This window comes from Amblyomma mixtum, chromosome 5 (assembly GCF_055824585.1).
Source record: "Amblyomma mixtum isolate Tamu chromosome 5, ASM5582458v1, whole genome shotgun sequence".
In the NCBI taxonomy this organism is placed as follows: Eukaryota; Metazoa; Arthropoda; class Arachnida; order Ixodida; family Ixodidae; genus Amblyomma; species Amblyomma mixtum.
Window position 1 is genome coordinate 178,361,786 of NC_143016.1, and position 19,348 is coordinate 178,381,133.

At 48.5% G+C, this 19,348-nt stretch overlaps 1 protein-coding gene across 1 annotated transcript in view; it reads left to right on the plus strand.

The window, feature by feature from the left end:
- LOC149344915 (uncharacterized) overlaps positions 1-19,348 on the plus strand; it is a 103,147-nt gene that overhangs the window by 45,183 nt on the left and 38,616 nt on the right. The window contains exons 5-6 of the mRNA XM_089547318.1: positions 3,150-3,327; positions 8,014-8,084. Of these exons, the coding sequence (XP_089403444.1) occupies positions 3,150-3,327; positions 8,014-8,084 (249 nt within the window). The remainder of the gene's footprint in view (positions 1-3,149; positions 3,328-8,013; positions 8,085-19,348) is intronic.

Consider the following 19,348-nt stretch of genomic DNA (forward strand, 5'->3'; position numbering starts at 1 on the left):
ATCGTTTTCGTTTCTGGATTTTAAAAACTTTTGATAAAGAACATTTTTCAGCTTTATAGCTTTGACACATTCAGCTGTAATCCAAGGTTTGCGTGCTTTGCGTGGCCGCTTACGAGTTTTGAAGGGAAAGCAATCATTATATACCTTTATAAATTTGTCTATGAAGATGTTATAAGCCTCCTCCGCATCAGCGCTTGAAAGAACACTCTCCCATGATATCCCTAAAACTAAATTATAAAAAAGACCCCAGGGTATCTTCATTTATCTCCCGGAATGTACTTACAGTCGGTCTCGCGTCTTTTAATTGGAACTTTTTATGACTAAGCACTAAATATATAGGTAAATGGTCACTAATGTGTGTTTGAAGAACACCTGAACTGATGGGCACATTTGTAGCATTGGTGATAAAAATGTCAATGAGTGTAGATGTATCCCGCTCTATACGAGTTGGTTGTTCTATGAGATTAATAAAAGCATTAGTTTCTAAAGTGCAGCACAATTCTTCACTTTGTGGGGACGAGTGTAGGAGGTCAATGTTCAAGTCTCCACCTAGAATTAGTTTGTAGGCGTTTTCGTTGATCCAACCTAAGAAAGTGTCGAGAAATGAAAGAAAAGCTCTATTGCTACCTTTGGGCGGACGGTATGCCACAGAAAAAATGGTCATATTACATTGCAAAGTTAGCATTTCATAATCATCAATTATTACAGAAAAAATGTCAACAATGTCGCATACAAATGTATCTTTCACTAATAACATTACGCCGCCGCCTGTCTTACCTCATGATGTAAAAATAGCGCACAGGGAACACAAGGGACGGAAAGTAAACGACGCAGACAAGCGCTAACTCGCAACTGAGGTTTATTGCTGACGCGTGCAATATAAGCAATAAACCTCAGTTGCGAGTTAGCGCTTGTCTGCGTCGTTTACTTTCCGTCCCTTGTGTTCCCTGTGCGCTATTTTTACATCATGAACGTTATCCAACTTGCCCAGCTTTCCGCTTTGCCTGTCTTACCACTTCGATTCAAGTAGTAGGTTCGATAGCCGTGCACACGAAGCGCTTCCGAGTCATCCCGGTACCAAGTTTCTGGTTTGGTTTGGTTTTATGGGGTTTAACGTCCCAAAGCGACTAAGGCTATGAGAGACGCCGTAGTGAAGGGCTCCGGAAATTTCGACCACCTGGGGTTCTTTAACGTGCACTGACATCGCACAGTACACGGGCCTCTAGAATTTCTCCTCCAAAGAAATTCTAGCCGCCGCGGCCGGGATCGAACCCGCGTCTTTTGGGTCAGCAGCCGAGTACCATAGCCACTGAGCCACCGCGGCGGCATACCAGGTTTCTGTTATCATCACTGCATCAAACTTAAAACCGTCAAAAAGTGTTGTTATTTCGTCTTCTTTGTTTCTGGCTGACTGAGCATTTATATGTAAGCAAGAAATCTTGTACTTCTCTGGAAAGAGCGGCAAGGTTGATACTTGTGGTGCCATCTGGTATACGATTAAGCGTGCTAAACAATCTTTTCAAGGTCACTGCTGCTCGTTATCTGAAGAACTCCGGATTTATCGGTTTTACGGGCAAATATTTTTCCGCCTTTCGTCCACGCATACAGCCAGCTCATCTCTTTTTTCCTTGCCACTGTCATACCGAGCAGCTTTTTTAACTGCGGACAGATATGCTCGTTTACGTAGATGGGCGTTGTTTCTGAAAGGCCGACGTCGGTAGCTGATAGACGCATTTTCCGCGCCTTTTCCAACACAGCATCCCGTTTAGACCGGTTGTGGAATTGTATAACAATGTGTGGGAAAGGGGCATCTCTGGCAGGAACACGATGACAAATATCGATGTCGCTTTCTTCTATCGGCTCGCCTACTGCTTCACCAAGTTTTGCAAGGACTTCTGTTAGCTTTTCATCGGAAGAGTTGGGGACATTTTTCAGTTCAATGTTTTTGTTACGTGAATACTTTTCAAGGGCAGTTGTTCTCTTCTCATGTTGAACAGCCAGTGTTTTAAGCTCCTCTTGCTCAGCCACTAGAATTTCATTCTGAGCCTTCAGTTCATTATTTTCTACCTCGAGCCGTGTGCACTTCGTTACCATTTCCTCATACTGTTTATTGAGGAATTCAAGGCTCTGCTTCAGGTCGCGATGCTCTTTTCGAAGTTCTCTTTCGAGAGAGGTACGCAAGTCAGTAAATTGTTCCTGCAAGTCACTTTTAAGCAAGTCGCGAACTTCTTGCTTAAACTCTTTGAGAACCTTTAGTAGTTCTGCATTTGGCAGGTCACAAACACTTCGGCAGCAGCAGCAGAGACACCGGAAAGAAGTACTACAAATGTAGTCAAGACTAACCTGAAAAATGGTAGATAGTAGCTTCAATTGCTTGTGCGCGTGTCCGCTGCTGCTGCCAAAGTGTCAGGAAAGACGCTCTGCGTAGCCACAGGAAAACAGCGGACCAGGTGTCGCTCACGGTACACAGATGACAGCCACGCCCGTAGCAGGTATCCTCGCGCGATGACACGCGCCGATGCGTCACTGGAAGTGCTGCGGAAAGTTGCAAAAGTGGTGTAGAGACGAAGGTTCGATGACCGGAAACAGGTAGGGCCGGCGCCAAGGCAGCCGCCGGTACAGTAGAAAAGGGCCACAGGAAGACCACCAAGTATAGGCAGAGGCCAACGTCCAGTACCTGAAAAATGGTAGATAGTAGCTTCAATTGCTTGTGCGCGTGTCCGCTGCTGCTGCCAAAGTGTCAGGAAAGACGCTCTGTGTAGCCACAGGAAAACAGCGGACCAGGTGTCGCTCACGGTACACAGATGACAGCCACGCCCGTAGCAGGTATCCTCGCGCGATGACACGCGCCGATGCGTCACTGGAAGTGCTGAAAAATGGTAGATAGTAGCTTCAATTGCTTGTGCGCGTGTCCGCTGCTGCTGCCAAAGTTGCTGCCATCATTAGAAGGTCCTAACAGTAACTTTGTCGCATGATGTTCACGATTTCAACCATCAGAGCCAGAGATGTCAAGTTGTGTAGATTCTGTGGTGCTCCGGATAGTGGGAGGTGGCCAGGCAATTATACATGTATATCCAGCGATGCGCATCGCGGACGACTTGCGCACAGCGGTGATCTGGCTACCAGCCGATCCGATATGTTCTGTGCAGCCGGTATCCGGTGCTGCTTGGACGGAGAAGCTCGTGCACCGTCCCACCAGGCATAATGTGGCACTGTCTCCGCTGAGAGGCGGCATGGAGTACGAGGCTCGCGTACTTGTCATCGACTCGGATGCTGGACACCGGGAGTACGGGGCGCCCGTGGCCCGCTTCCACACCCCTTGCGGCCGTAAGCTCCTTTTTCTTTCAAGAATAGTTCAGTAGGTTTTTGCATACACAGCATTCGTTCATGAGGGTCACACAGACAAACGCTCCAGAGAAGGCCAAGGCAGATGTACTTTGAGCAGAAGGGGTTCCTGACTGATTGGGAGTTAGCTTTGAGGAATGGAAAGGGCGCAGTAACTGTATCACATATAAGTAAACACCTCTGCGGCGCCGTGGGGAAGGTATGAAGCAGGAAGTCAAAGATTGGTTTATTGGTTTGGTTTATTGGGGTTTAACGTCCCGAAGCAACTGAGGCTATGAGGAACGCCGTAGTGAAGGGCTCCGGGAATTTCGACCACCTGGGGTTCTTTAACGTGCACTGACATCGCACAGTACACGGGCCTCTAGAATTTCGCCTTCATCGAAATTCAGCCGCCGCGGCCGGGATCGAACCCGCGTATTTCGGGTCAGCAGCCGAGCGCCGTAACCACTGAGCCACCGCGGCGGGGCAGGAAGTCAAAGAAGAAATATGTGCAGTAGTGGAGGGCTCTGCAATAATTTCGACCACCTGAGGATTTTAACGAGAACTGACATCCCTCAACAGATGGGCGACTTTTCTGTTTCACCTCTAGCGAAATACAGCCGCCGAGGCCGAGATCGGAATCGGGTACTCCGGCTCAGTAGCCGAGCGCTCTAACCACTAAGCCAACGCAAAGGTACACTTGTCAAAATGTACCTGCTGCAGTGACTAAGTGGTTCTTAGAAAAGAAAGAATGAAAGGAGGCACAGGAGGCATATACAGAAGAACGAGGAAGTGCGATCGGGAAGAGGCGCTAGCGCGAAGCTCACGTGGAAGGGAGCAGTTTATCGAGAGCGCTAATGGCTGACAGTCGTTGGAGCCGTCCTGCAAGGGGCTTGTTTACTGTCAGCGGCTGTTGCATCTGCAATTAACGAGAGAGAACGAGTTGAGGTCAGAGTATATGCAAAGAGTTCAGGGTGCCCAAAACGGAAACGTGTTGATTTTCCACATAACAACATGCTATCATAAAACAAGACTAGCAAAATAAGGCGAGTCCCTCGGACAGGATTACTAACATCATTTGAGGCCCTCTGGCTGACACTGATGAAACTTGCGATGATCGAAACTCAACAGTAGCAAATGCTTCGCGCTGCTGCGCGTGCAGACTTGTTTTCCTAAATACACTTTTGTGGCGTATTGTGCAACTTCAGAGATAATGAAGACGGCCTCAGAGCACAATGTCGCTGGTCCGATCCTGGCCACGTTTTCTGCATTTTGAGGAAGCGAAATGCGATAATTCCCGACTTTGATGTACGTTAAGGAACTCCCCATTTCTGAGATGGTAAAGTGGAGCGAAAAAAACGTTCACATGAGACAGAGTGCGGGACGAGCGCTAACTGACCACTAATTTTATTCGTACAACGCGACACTATTTCAGGGCAACAGAAAACAACCAGGTATAAACATTCAAAACAGCGCATATTACAAAATGCAGACACCGAGGACACATGGCGCATCTTATCTGGAAAGGCTATGGCACTATTATAGAGTTTGATGAAATAATCGCTCATACACTCACGCCAATTCTTCTTTGTGATACACTCTTCCATTTCCTCATGTGCGATAGTGGTGAGGCTCAGTGCCTAGAGTCTGCCCGCACTAAGTCGTGTCCACAAAAAATGCCGGAAAGGTTCTGCTTGTGAAGGTTTAACATCCCGATGTGACTCAGGCTATGAGGGAAGCCTGAAGTTCTTTAACGCGCCCTGACATCGCAAACTACTCGGGCCTCTAGAATTTTCCCTCCATTGAAATTCGACCGCCATGGACGGGATCGAACCCGCGTCTTTCGGGTCAGCAGCCGAGCACCATAACCACTGAGCCACCACGGCGGCTGCAGGGAAGCTTTAATGAACAGATAGGCAGGCGGCTTAGGTCTGCGGGATTCCTCTTTGCGATCGCGTCGGCTGTGGCTGAGACACTACTGCAAGAAATGAAAGGAACAGCTCGAAAAAGGGCGTAAGGTAAAAATATGAATAGTGATGTCGTATGTGCAGAAGGTGCCGTACAACCTGAAGAAAGTGGCGGGAAAGTACACCAATGCGTTAAGACTAGCGAAGCTGTGCCCCGCATCACTAAACAAGGCGCAAATAAAAAATTCAGGGGGCACTTTGTTGTCCTAAAGTGCGGTGAGGCGAAAGTCTTTAGCGTGCTGTTGCTGCTTGTGTCACTGACGTGTGGTTAAGATGTCAATTAAGTGCACAGTTGTTTGTGAATCCTAAATGCTGGAGACACTAGAGGGCGTTTGGGAGGCATCCGTCTTTTTGTGCGCCTTTCTGCAAACACTTTCCAGTGTCCTAGACAAGGAGAACTATATATGCGTTGGCAGAAAGTAGCGTAGAAATTAGCGCGCTCGGCTGCGGAACGGAAAGATGGTAACTCGAATCCCATCGTGCAAAAAGATTTTTTTCCTGGTCTGACTAGAAAAGCGTGACACCTCTGCTGCCAACCTTCTGTCGACAACGGTGAGGCATTAAAGGCTTTCGCCTTGACAGTGGTAGTGGCCATAAGGGCTCTATGCCTTTTGTGGAATGCGCCGACGGTGTCATAAACGAGATACCGCTAACTTGTGGTAGGAAGTAGGCAGGCCGCACTTAGCGCTGCGTTAAAGATCGTGCACGGACCATCAGCTATCTTTATCAGCGGGGAAGGGTTGAAATTTGCGTAAGCATTGCCTGACTTTCCAGGGCTCCAGGCCACTGGTGGGTGAAATCAGAATTTTGGCCAAGAGCCGGAACACTATCTCACGTTAACTGATGGAAGCCTATTGTAAAGAAGAATAGGCGTGACTATATCAGCGATTGTTCTGTACCGCTGTACAAAAGTGAAATAGCCTGTCTTGATAATGTGCTGCAAGGTTCGTCCTTGGCGTCTGTAGCTTCTAACATCCGCGGTATTGAGTGCACATGCCTGGTTGTTTTCGGTTTCCTTCGAATAATGCCGCGTTCTACGAAGAAACTTCAAACTGAAGGCACAGCGCACGAAGGACGAGACTAAGAAAGGGACAAACACAGCTCTGATTTGCGACTAAAAGGCTCTATTGCTCGCACGCAGTAAATAGGCGAAAAGGAGTACAATGAACAGATAAAACAGCATCAGTGATGATTGTGAAAAAAAACCGACAACAACAAGCACACAATCGCACCCTACACTTAGCAAACTGTACTATTAAGATAGTAAATTTCTTTTTTTGTTAGCGTGACGGAAGGTTTCCTGACGCAATTTTCAAGTCCCCGCTGAATTAAAAGAGCTTACACAATTTCCCGCGTGCGTTGGTCCTTATGTTTATACAGCATTGCACTATATATCGCTCAAAAAAGGAGTGCATTAACAAAAATTCACCGGTGACTTGACAATTGCCTCAGCAAAGCTTCCGTCGCGCTAACACAAAAGGAAATTGAGTATCTTAACAGTTAAGTTTGCTAAGTGTAGGGTGCGATTGTGTGCTTGTTATTGTGGGTTTTTTGACAATCATCACTGATGCTGTTCTATCTGTTGATTGTACTCCTTTTCGCGTATGTATTGCATGCGAGCAATAAAGCATTTTAGTTACAAGTCAGCGCTATGTTTGTCTCTGCCTTAGTCCCGTCCTTCGTGCGCTGTGCCTTCAGTTTGAACTATGTACCGACTAGCCCAGACAGATACCTTACTGGAATAAAATTAGTTTTCAGTTTGCGCTGGTCCAGTATCGTACCCTGCCTCCTGTGCTTGTTTTTTTTTTCGCGCAACTTTATATTGTCAGAAGCAATTCGTCAACTAGACCGAGAAGATGTTCTACTTGAACTCCACATTGTCGAATTAATACGGAGCTCTTCAATGTCCACAGTGCTACATCTGTGTGCAAAAATTCCCCACTACATCTACGCCTGTGTTATACGAGGACGCTCCTATATTTACTCTCATTTCATGACTTCATTTTGAGTGTCTAAAGCAGGAAGTCAAAAGTATCTGTCATACAAGTTAAAATTATCTGCGCATGCAGCTCAGTCAGTCTGGCGTTTACTGGGTGCGTCTGCAGCCATGTTTCGGGGTACAGAATTAGGTGAATCTTGTATTTTGTATAATATTTACGCACAAACTGCGCGACGTTCTTCGTGAGCCGAATCGGAAATTTTTTACCTGTAGTTCAGTGTTAAATCTGTTATTTGTTCCTCATGCCTTACATTTCTGCGCTGTATCGGTCACCAAGGGCTTTGAGAAGTACATGATGTTTTCATAAAACTCTATTAACACCTTACTTTGCCAATACCGGTGTGTACAAGTTTTCCTTTAGACTACCTACTATAACCGACCGGAACTGGTTAACGTAGCCGTATCAACCGCCAAAAATCAAACCTATGTTCCTCAGCCATGTTTCATGTGGATAAGTTATGTATTTTGCTTTGCTGTATGTTGTGCTGCTATATCTTTGTTTTGCTATGTTACTGTTGCTATAATTTTGTATAGTTTTTGATGTGATTTTGATATTTTATTAATGTTTTTTTGCCTGCACCTATGCATGCTTGCAGCATATGCATAAAGAATTAATAAATGAAAAATAAATAGCTCTTTTTCTTATTTAAGTCCAATTAAGACGAAGTAAGTCAAGCAAATTGCAGAGCATGAAGTGCCAAAATGAACGCACTCCAATTTCAGCGCCACAACTACCGCCTCTTAATGTGACCGTCGATGAGAGCAGCGGAGGAGAAATTCTGATCAAGTGGAAGGTAAGTACCACGAATTTTTTGAGGCCCCAACCGCCACGTCCTATTAGTAGTAATCCTTTAGCACAGCTGCACCACGACTTCCTACGTGCATTACTTCTGCTCAGCCTCCCTGCATTTAGGAACCATATGGTTTAGAAACATTGCACTCGACCTAGAGTGGTCCTTTTACCCGCTTTTTTAGGCACAGTTCTGAAATCATGCGATTTCGTGCTATAAACTTCGCACTCATAGTGCTGCGTAGTGAAGGAGCACTGTGTGCCAGGACCGCGCCCAGCTTTGGTGACACATATACGGAGTGAGGGGTGCCAATTTCAGTTCTCCCGAGGTCGCGCATATTCGGCGGCTGGACGTAGCACCCCAAAGAGCCATGCCTTTGCGCTAAATTAGACTGCGAGCAACTCAGATGGTCAGGAGGTAATCATGTGAGTTTACTAATTGTGGGCGCCAAGTAAGAACTTCTTAGTTTTGTTCTTTTCCTTTGAAAGGCCGCTAAGGAGCACATATTCGTGGAACGAAGCGGGAGCTATAAAGACCACATCAGTTTTTAGTGCGCAAGCATTTATTGACCGATTACCAGAATAGGCGACGGCGTTTGTGCCGCCGAGATGGTCGTAAAAATAAAGTGGGAAGAGGGGTGCCAAATGTAAGAGTGGGAAAGGGCAAGTTTTGTGTGAGGAGGAGAGGTCATTGCACAGCTGAGCAGTGAGGACGCGTTTGAGGCCCCAGACTTGAGAGGAGGAGGGCGCGTAGGGGGGCGAGTAAGTGTTACGTGAAGCCAGATGGCATAGCGCCATCGGACACGTGGCGTCACTTCTGCACCTGGCGCGCCATTTGCTCGTTGGATTTCGTCGCTGCTGGCTGTGTGCTCGCGCTATGTTCAGTGAGCCGACCGCTTCTACTTCTCTGGCCTCGACATCGGCACCACGAGGAGAGAAACGTGGACGTCCCCGAAAAGATACCACAGCAGACGAAGCGTGATAGCGGATAAATGCGGCCAGACATGCGTTGCACTAAAAAACAGCGATGTAAGCCTCGCTGACGAACGTTTTTATGGGTTGTGTTTACCAGGGCTGGGCACGGTACTTCAAGAAACTGTCTTCCATACCACTACCCGATACCCTTAATAATTGTATTTCCGATACCTGAAACTTTTTACCGATACAGATACTCGATGCGAACGCCACTAAGAACAAATGTAGTATGTGAAGACGAAGACGACCGTTCTGCTTAGCGGCGGCATTGCCATCGCTGCGCGTGCTGTGTTCTCGCCTTCGCCGACCACGGACTGTTGCCGCTCTGCTCCTGAGGTCCCAGTGCCTGTAACAAACCCCCATCCTACATTTGGTGGAGGTGCTGGTATCTTCAGGGGCCCGGCTATCTTCAGCGGCACAGATGACCATGATGTGGAAGACTGGCTCGCATCCTACGAGCGGGTGAGCCTGTATAACAAGTGGGATGACGAGACAAAGCTCAACAATGTAATTTTTTATCTTACCGGCGTCGCAAACTTATGGTATTTATTTTTTTATTTATTAAGCATGAAATGCTTTTAGCTCCCGTTGTCGTCAGTGTGGTGACGTCACGCCGAGACCGAGAGCCATCATCTGGGCACTTAAATCCACTCATCCGGGCACTGAATTCCACTCATCCGGGCTCTGAAAAGACAACATCCGGGTACCGTAAGAGACTTAACGAGATTCAATGAGACTCTCTAAGCCCTCCTACGGGACCGGCATACAAGCGCGCCGGTTGCTCTCCAAACGAGTCACAAAAAATAACTGCTGCCAGTTTCTTCTCAATGTTTATCAAGATATCAGTCGAGCTGTGCACTTGATAATGCACGGAATTATAATTTCCGATTTCTAATAACGCGTGCAAAAAGCCCATACATGCCACAATACACTTCGTTGTCATACGTGACCTGTTAGGGGCTTTGAGAGAAGGCCGCTTAGAGAAAGAGGGGAGCTCCAGGGCGAGAAAGTTTCGCGCGCTCCCCAAGGATGGCGCTGCGGTCCTACACTCACGCATGTAAAAGACCAACCGCAGGGCCTTCATGCCCTTTCCCCCTCTGGCAGGCAGATGTATACACGCTCGCGAAGTATTCGAACGCGCTGCATATACATTCTAGTCAGGCCTGCGTCTCGTCGTGTCCGCGTACGCTTCTGCATCCATCTCCTGGATTTCAATGCCGCCACCGTCACAGCTGCTTAAGCCGAGCAATGGAGCCTGTGCTAGGCCCGTAAACATTTCGTGCTTACTCTACTCTCGGGTACGGGAGAGGCGCAATTTTTTTTATTTATTTTTACAATACTGCAGGCCGTTAAGGCCCAAGCAGGAGTGGGATAAACATACAGAGAACTCCGACGACCAGCAGAAGACGACGCCAACAGCAGAATTCAGTAGATGCGATACGGAGCATGAAAATAAAACGAGTCGCAACAAACAACAGACAATATAGTTAACGGTCAAGTACTTGTTCAATGGCGGAAAGCACATTTTCGGATACAAACACATGAGGGGGTAGGTTGTTCCATTCTGCTATAGTTCAAGGAAAGAAAGAATATTCAAAGTTGTTGGTGCGGGCAAACAAAGGAGATAATTTATGCGGATGGCAATGCCTTGTTACTCTAGGTGTTGAAGGTTTCACATACAATGAAGGGTCAAGACGGAACTGAGAATGGTATGGGTTTAAAGAGGAATTTAATTCTTGCTAGCTTTCTCCAGTACTCTAAGGGTTTGATGTTGTTGATTCTCATTAATTCAGATGAGGAGTCATGTCGTCGGTACCGGTTTTATATCGCAACCATGAAGGGGACGTTGCGACTTGGTCGGCCTTCAAGACGAAGTTCTCCGAAGAGTTTGGTCGCCCAGCTGTCAGACAACTTCGCGCCGAACAACGCTTGCGTGAACGGTCGCAGCAGGTCGGCGAAAGCTTCACTAGCTACATAGAAGATGTAATCGCCCTCTGCAACCGAGTCAACGTCAGCAAGCCGGAAGCTGACAATATCAAGCAGAGCTTGAAAGCCATTGATGATGACGCCTTTCAAACGCTGCTCGCTCGGGACTTGCGCACCGTTTCAGAAGTCATCACGCTGTGCCAGAGATTCGAGGAGCTGCGTAAGCAGAGGGTCCTGACTCGTCAGCACTCAGCTCAGCCAGAGTCACTTTCTGGACTGACACCCGCAGCTGACAGCTCCTCTGTGCTGCAGCAAATCAAGGACTTTGTACGTGAGGAGGTGGCCCGGCAGCTTGCGCTTTTGCCTAGCCCTCAAGGGTCGCCTCCATATTTGTCCCCGGCTCTCCAATATGCAATTCGAGAGCAGGTTGCTGAGGTGCTTCCGTCAGCGCATTCACCATCACCTGTCGCAGCTCCGCTGGAGTGCGATGACGCCGCCCCAAGACCAGTAGCCACCCCTCTGAATTATGGCAACGTCGCCCCAAAACCTGTCGCCCGTCCAATCACTTACGCTGAAGTCGTCGCACAACCTCGGCCGTCTACGCACCCTATAATGTCAGTGCCCGTACAAGCGCCGGCATCTTATCTTCGACCATCTCCACGAGACCGAGATCCTTAGCGCACGACGGATAACCGGCCTATTTGCTACACTTGCGGATTGCCTTGCCACGTAGCCCGCCATTCCCGTCGCCGTCTCCCAGTTTCGGCACCGCCGGCCGGGTACTGGCCGGGGCCGGGTACGCGTCAGTACTCCGCGTCTGCTGAGCCCCGTGCGTCCACTCGTCCTTTCTCCCCCGACCGTTCAGCGTTTACCTACCGCCGTTCCCCTTCGCCGCGACGACGCTCCATTTCTCCGATGCGTCGCCGTCCAAATAATTCTCAAGAGGAAAACTAGATGTCACAGTTCCTGAGGCAAGAACTGCGTCCTCGTCGAACTACCAAAGACCTCAACTGTCACCTGCGAACTTTATTGACGTTTCGGTCGAGGGAATTTCTGTCATGACCCTTGTAGACACTGGCGCCACAATTTCAGTAATAGACGCAAACCTCTGTCGCCGCTTGAAGAACGTAAAGACGCCAATTGCCGGTCTCTCGCTGCGCACGGCCAGCGCTCAGCACATCAATCCATCGGCAGCTTGCACCGCTTGAGGTATAATTCAGGATCTCCTCTATACGATCGAGTTCGTCGTACTGCCGTGTTGTTCTCACTGTGTTATTTTGGGCTGGGATTTCCTGTCTCGTCATGCCGCTGTCATCGATTGCGCTCGTGCTGAAGTCGCGTTCTTTGCTCTGCCCCAATCCCTGCCGGACGCTGCTCCTTAACTGCCATGTATTAAAGCCCTCGTCACCGAAGACATCGACCTGCCTCCATGCTCTTCCGTCCTTGTGCGCCTCTCTTGTGCCCATTCCCGTGATGACACTGTTCTTTTCACGCCAGCCCATACTTTTCTCCGGCGCAAGTGCTTTCCTCGGCCTTATGCCGTATTGACTATTTCTGCTGGCCTTACCATACTGTGGGTCTGTAACCCGTTTCCCTACCCTAGTGCTTTGCGCCGTGGCGAATGTGTCGGCAGTGTCGCGTCTATTCTACCTGTCGCGTCTATTCTAACCCATGAGGAGACTGCCGGTTCATCGGACATCAGTCTCGCTGCGCTCAGCCCAACATCTTCTACACCCACTCCTTCATCTACCGACGCAGATCTTCCACCGCCGCAGCGCACGCAACTGCTCGACTTGCTCCACCAGTTCCGCGCCTCCTTCGACTGTCATCACAGCTCACTGGGCAAAATGTCGACTGTCACACATCGCATAGACACATGTGCCCACGCTCCTCTACGGCAGCGCCCCTATCGTGTGTCGGCACCCGAGCGCCAAGTTATTGAAGATCAAGTCGACCAAATGCTCAAGAGCGGCGTGATTAAACCCTCAAGCAGTCCATGGGATTCGCCAGTTGTGCTTGTCCAAAAGAAAGACGGTTCCATCCGTTTCTGCGTAGACTACCGCCGCCTTAACAAGATTACGCGAAAGGACGTATATCCCCTGCCACGCATCAATGACGCGCTAGACTGCTTGCAAGGTGCCGCAATTTTTTCCTCTATAGATTCACATTCCGGGTACTGGCAGGTACCCATGGAAGAGGCCGATCGCCCCAAGACATGTTTTGTAACACCTGACGCCTATATGAATTTACTGTAATGCCTTTAGGTCTTTGTAATGCTCCCGCCACGTTTCAGCGGATGATGGATACCATTCTGCGTGGTCTCAAGTGGAAGACCTGCCTCTGTTACCTCGACGACATCGTCATGTTCTCGCCTGACTTTGACACTCACCTTTACCGCCTGAAGCACGTTCTGATCTGCCTCTCTGACGCCGGCCTCCAGCTCAACTTAAAGAAGTGCCATTTTGCCGCTCGCCAACTCACCATTTTATGCCACGTTGTTTCCAAGGAGGGTGTCCGTCCGAACCCGGCTAAACTTCGTGCTGTGGCTACGTTCCCTCGACCTACTTCTATCAAAGAACTGCGCAGCTTCCTAGGTTTGTGCTTCAACTTCCGTAGGTTTATAAGCAACTTTGCCTCAATCGCTGCTCCTTTGACACAACTTCTGTCCGGCAGTTCCGATCTTTCACAATGGTCCCAAGTGTGTGACGACACCTTCAATTCCTTGCGCCGTATCCTCACTGTCCCACCGATACTGCGCCATTTCGACCCGACCGCACCCACCGAGGTCCATACTGACGCCAGTGGGGTAGGCCTCGGCGCCGTACTCGCACAACGCAAACCTGGCTTCGCCGAATACGTCGTTGCCTATGCCAGCCGCACGATCACACAGGCTGAATCTAATTACTCGGTCATTGAAAAAGAGTGTCTGGCGATAGTTTGGGACCTTACCAAGTTCCGCTCTTACCTCTACGGCCGCCCGTTTGAAGTCGTGGCCGACCACCACGCCCTGTGCTGGCTTTCCTCTCTGAAAGACCCATCCGGTCGCATCGCGAGGTGGGCCCTTCGCCTCCAGGAATACGACATCCGCGTCGTGTATCGTACTGGCCGCACACATCAAGACGACGATGCTCTCTCGCGCTGCCCGCTTGCAGCCAATACTTCGAGCCTTTCAACCTTAGACGCCTCCTCACCGATGCTTCACATCAGCGCCATGCCTTCGGCGCAGCGTGCCGACCCATGGATCTCTTCCCTTCTTGACTTCCTCACCAACCCTACGGCTCTTTCTCCTTCGCGTCCTCTTCGCCGCCATGCTTCCCATTTCTCAATTAGTGATAACCTCCTTTATCGCCGCAACTACAGCTCAGATGGCCGCATGTGGTTGCTAGTCATTCCCCGTCACCTTCGCTCGGAAGTTTGCGCCCATTTTCACGCTGACCCGGAGAGTGGTCATGTCGGAGTGTTCGAGACCTACGCTCGCATCCGGCTACGACATTATTGGCGTGCATGTACCCCTTCAACCTCAAATACGTGCGCTCATGACTTACCTGTCAACGTCGCAAGCCACCTCCTCAACGTTCTGCTGGAGAATTGCAGCCGCTACCCTGCCCGCCACGCCCATTTGACCGCGTCGGCTTGCCGAGTTCATACATGACTTACTCGAATCCATGCACAATAACCTTCAAGTAGATGCCATATTCCTCGATTACTCTAAAGCATTCGATCGCGTCCCCCATAGCCACTTACTTCAAAAGTTTTCATTGCTAGGAATTCCCGCCAACCTAATCCACTGGATCGAAAATTTTCTTTCAGGACACAAGCAGTTCACTTCCGCAAACGATAGCCATTCACCCTTCACCAGCGTAACATCAGGGGTCCCTCCAGGCGCCGGACTGTCACCGCTTCTATTCCTAATTTACATTAATGATCTCCCTTGTAACATAAACTCTAATTTACGGCTTTTTGCAGATGATTGCGTCATATACAGAGTTATTGAGGCGACCAATGATTCAACTTTACTTCAAACCGATCTTAACACACTCGCCTCATGGTGTAATAAGTCCCTCCTTTCCTTAAACATTAGCGAGTGGAAATCTACGTCTTTCACGAGAAAACGCACTGTGAATCAGCATCAGTACAGCATTGGCTCACTTCTTGTCGGCGCCACATTATCATACAAATATCTCGGCCTCCACCTAACAGCATCTCTATCTGTAACCCACATTCAAAACATTTGCGCAGAAGCCTCACGCACACTCGGCTACTTACGACGTAACTTGAAGGCCGCATCCCCTGAAATAAAGAAACTAGCATACATGACATTCATTCACCCGAAATTAGAATATGCGTCATCCATTTGGCATCCATCTCAAACTTATCTCGCCGCCGACCTCGAAGCCGTACAGAACCGCGCCATCCGCTTTATAACATATTCCTATTCAAGAAAAACCAGCATCACTGCACTGAAACAGTCCGTCTCCATTCCATCGCTCATGTCACGCCGCATCATATCTCGCCTCTGTCTTCTGCATCATTTCTATTATCATCCGCTCTCACGCCTCGCAAAACTAGAACCCCCCCATAGGACGTCTAGCCGCTTGAACCATAATCATAGCATCGATCGCATCAACTGTCGCACGTTAGCACTGAGTTCTTCTTTTTTTCCGCACGCAATAGCTCTATGGAATGCCCTGCCAAACACCATTGAATCATGCACTAATCGCAAATCATTCCGTGAAATACTAAAAGACCATTTTTCGTGAGAGAAATCTTTTCAATTATATGTTGTGGTTGATACAGACAAGTGTCCTTGCTTTTTTTCATTCCTTAGCCTTTTTTTACTCATGTGTTATTTTTTTTTACTTGTTACATATTGTATAACCTCTTCGACGCCCCTTACTTGCTGTACATTTTTATTCCTTTTCACTGTTATTTTTTTTCTTTCTTTGTAGTGTTCTTGTCTTGTTGGTACAAATCTTGAGTTTGCTCCCCCCTTATGTAATGCCCTCGGGCCTTTAAGGGAAAAATAAATGAAATGAAATGAAATGCAATGAAATATATTATACGGCCCCCTTCCGTACACTTCGGCAGGCAACCGTTGGGCTATCGTCGCGGTTGACCATTTGACAGGGTATGCCGAAACCGCCGCCCTTCCAGCTGCCACAGCCTCCGAAGTTGCCTCGTTTATTTTAAACCGATTCATCCTTCGTCACGGCGCCCCTCGCGAATTGCTGAGCGACAGAGGCCGCGCCTTCTTATCCGATGTTGTGAAGGCACTGCTCACCAAGTGGAGTACAATTCATCGCACCACCTCCGCATATCATCCGCAAACCAACGGTCTCACCGAGCGCTTTAACCGTACCCTCGGTGACATGTTATCTATGTACGTCTCTTCAAACCAGTCTAACTGGGATCTTGTGCTTCCGTATGTAACCTATGCGTACAACACCGCAACGCAGTCCACTGCTGACTTCTCTCCTTTCTTTCTCCTTTACGGCCGTCACCCTTCTGCTACCATCGACACCATTCTGCCGTACCAACTCGACGCTTCCGAGTATACGCCTCTATCTGAAGCCGCCCAGCACGCCGAAGACTGTCGCCGCATCGCCCGCACTGACAACCAGTGCAGAGAGAAATCCCGCCACGACCTAAATCAAACAACGCCACACTTCCCCAATGGCTCCCTTGTGTGGCTTTCGGTTCCGACAAATACTCCGGGCCTGTCGTCAAAATTTCTCGCCAAATACCTTGGCCCATACCGTGTCCTGGAGCGTACATCTCCAGTTAATTACACAGTCGTACCTCTCGTGCCGCCTTCTGATCACCGCTGCCGTGAACGCGAGACTGTTCACGTCCAGCGCCTCAAGCCATTCCACGACCCAGCCATCCTGCCCGCGCCCTAAGTCGACAGGTTGGCTCCTCTTTTCCCCTGGGGCAATTGTGCAGACGAAGACGACCGTGCTGCTTAGCGGCGGCATTGCCATCGCTGCGCGTGCTATGTTCTCGCCTTCGCCGACCACGGACTGTTGCCGCCCTGCTCCTGAGGTCCAACTGCCTGTAACAAACCCCCATCCTACAGTAATTTAATGTAAGTTAAGAAATATTTGCGTTGCCCAGGCACGGTGGCTCAGTGGAAACGGCGCTCGGCTGGTGGCTCGAAAGACGCGGGCTCAATCCCAGCCGCGGCAGCTGAATTTAAATGAAGGCGATATTCTAGATTCCCGTGTACTGTGCGATGTCAGTGCACGTTAAAGAACACCGTGGTCGAAATTTCCAGAGACCTTCACTGTGGCGTCCCTCATAGCCTGAGTCACTTTGGGACGTTAAACCCAAATAAAAAACCAAACCAAATATTTGTGTGGTTGGTGGAATTATTAGTGCAGTCGCTAAAGCACAATTTCTTAAAACGCTTCAACGAATCCAGTCGTGGGGATTTCTTAACCTCCACTGTAGGCGCAACTGGTTTCATTAGAACTGTAGGATTGGACTGAATCCATGGTTACGTTAAAGCGACCGTTTCCATAAACAGCCTTTGAAAATATTCCTTCAAGCTAAAGTTCTTTCTGCGAACCAATCACTGAGCACTGGCCTACATGAGAATAAACTTGAAAATTTGTCTTATCTTTTTAGTTTGTTACTGCAGCACCTGCCGGGTTCGTTTGCCCTGTGCTAAAGCTCCGTGTGCTTGGGAAAACTGAACAGGCTGTGTTTAACAAACGCTTGGAGTTGAACATTCTGAGTTAAATGCTAGAAGTAAAACAACAAAAATAAAAGGGCTTAGTGTAATATTGTTACGGGGAAATACTATTTACATTTATTTACAAGCGGTAGGTGAATAGTTCCAAGCGGCGAGCAGCAGGAAGCACCAACGCCAGCAGGAAGCACCATCAACCTCTTCTTCTGCGTGCGACCCTTTCACGCGGGAGGCCACTTTCACTTCCTCTTCGTCGTAGCATGACCCCCGGCGGCAGGAGCGCCGTCCCGGCGTTAGGCCGGTGATAGAGGACCGGCGTGGTAGGGCTTGAGGCGCATAACGTGAACAATATCGGTGAGTGGTGTACATGAAGAGGATGCAGGTGTATGAGGAACAACTTCATACGTGACATCGGTGACCTGTCGCACAACTCGATAAGGACCATGGTAGGGAGACAAAAGTTTTTCAGAGAGACCGACGCGACGGGAAGGGGACCACAGAAGAACGAGCGACCCCGGTTCGTAGGTGACATGGCGATGGCGATTATCGTACAATGACTTCTGCGCTTGTTGGGACGCTTGGAGCCGAGTTCGGGCGATTTGGCGAGCGTCTTCAGCTTGAGCAATGGCGTCCCGGGCGTAGGCGGTGACGGGACGGTCAGCGGGTGGCACGAGTGTGTCCAATGGCAGGACGGCGTGTCTGCCGTATAAGAGATAGAACGGAGAGTAACCAGTTTTTTTTTTTATTCAAATACCCTAAAGGCCCTTTACAGGCATTACATAGGGGGTTAAAGAAAAACAATAAAGCAATCGTATTACATAACACAGTGAAAAATATCACAAAGCATAAACAAACATGAGCTCAGATAAATAGGGAAGACAACAGGATAAATAAAGTATTTTAAAACACTCACACACGTGGACCACATTGTTCAAGACATTCTAAAAAAGAATACACTTCTGATAATATTTCATTAAGGGCCAGCAAAGAGTAAGCTCTTCAGTTTGTTAAGAAATGCGTCGTAATTGTTTTCGAGAACAATTTCTGCAGGTAGTTTATTCCAGTGATAGATGACAAGGAACAATGGCGAATGACGCATAAGTTCAGTGTGAGCTATCTGGGGTTGCACTTTGAAGCAGTGGTCTAATCGGGGAAAAATGCGATGTGCTGGTTTGATATGAGAATCTGTGAATGGCGAGTGATTGTGATAGATCATGTGAAAGTGGCATAGCAGGGTGACAAGTCTTCGCTTTCCAAGAGAGCTTAAATTTAGAGATGATTTAATATCTGTGATGCTGGAGTAGCGCGCGTATTTCCTTGTGATAAACCTAGCAGCCTTATTTTGAAGTGATTCCAGTTTATCCGCAAGATAAGCTTGATGTGGATTCCAGATGAAAGCGGCATATTCTAGTTGTGATCTGACTAAAGTTGTGTATGCTAAAAGTTTGGTCGCCTGATTTGCAAAGCACAAGCTACGCGTAATGAAACCCAGGGTTTTGTATGCTTTAGTGGTTATATATTCAATGTGTTTGTGCCATGTTAAATCAGAAGAAATGTAGACACCTAGGTATTTGATTGCAGGAACTTTTTCAATGGCCATGTTACCGATAGAATAAAAGATGGGTTCAGTCACTCTTGCCGTCGTAAATGTTACAAGTTTCGTTTTCGAAACGTTT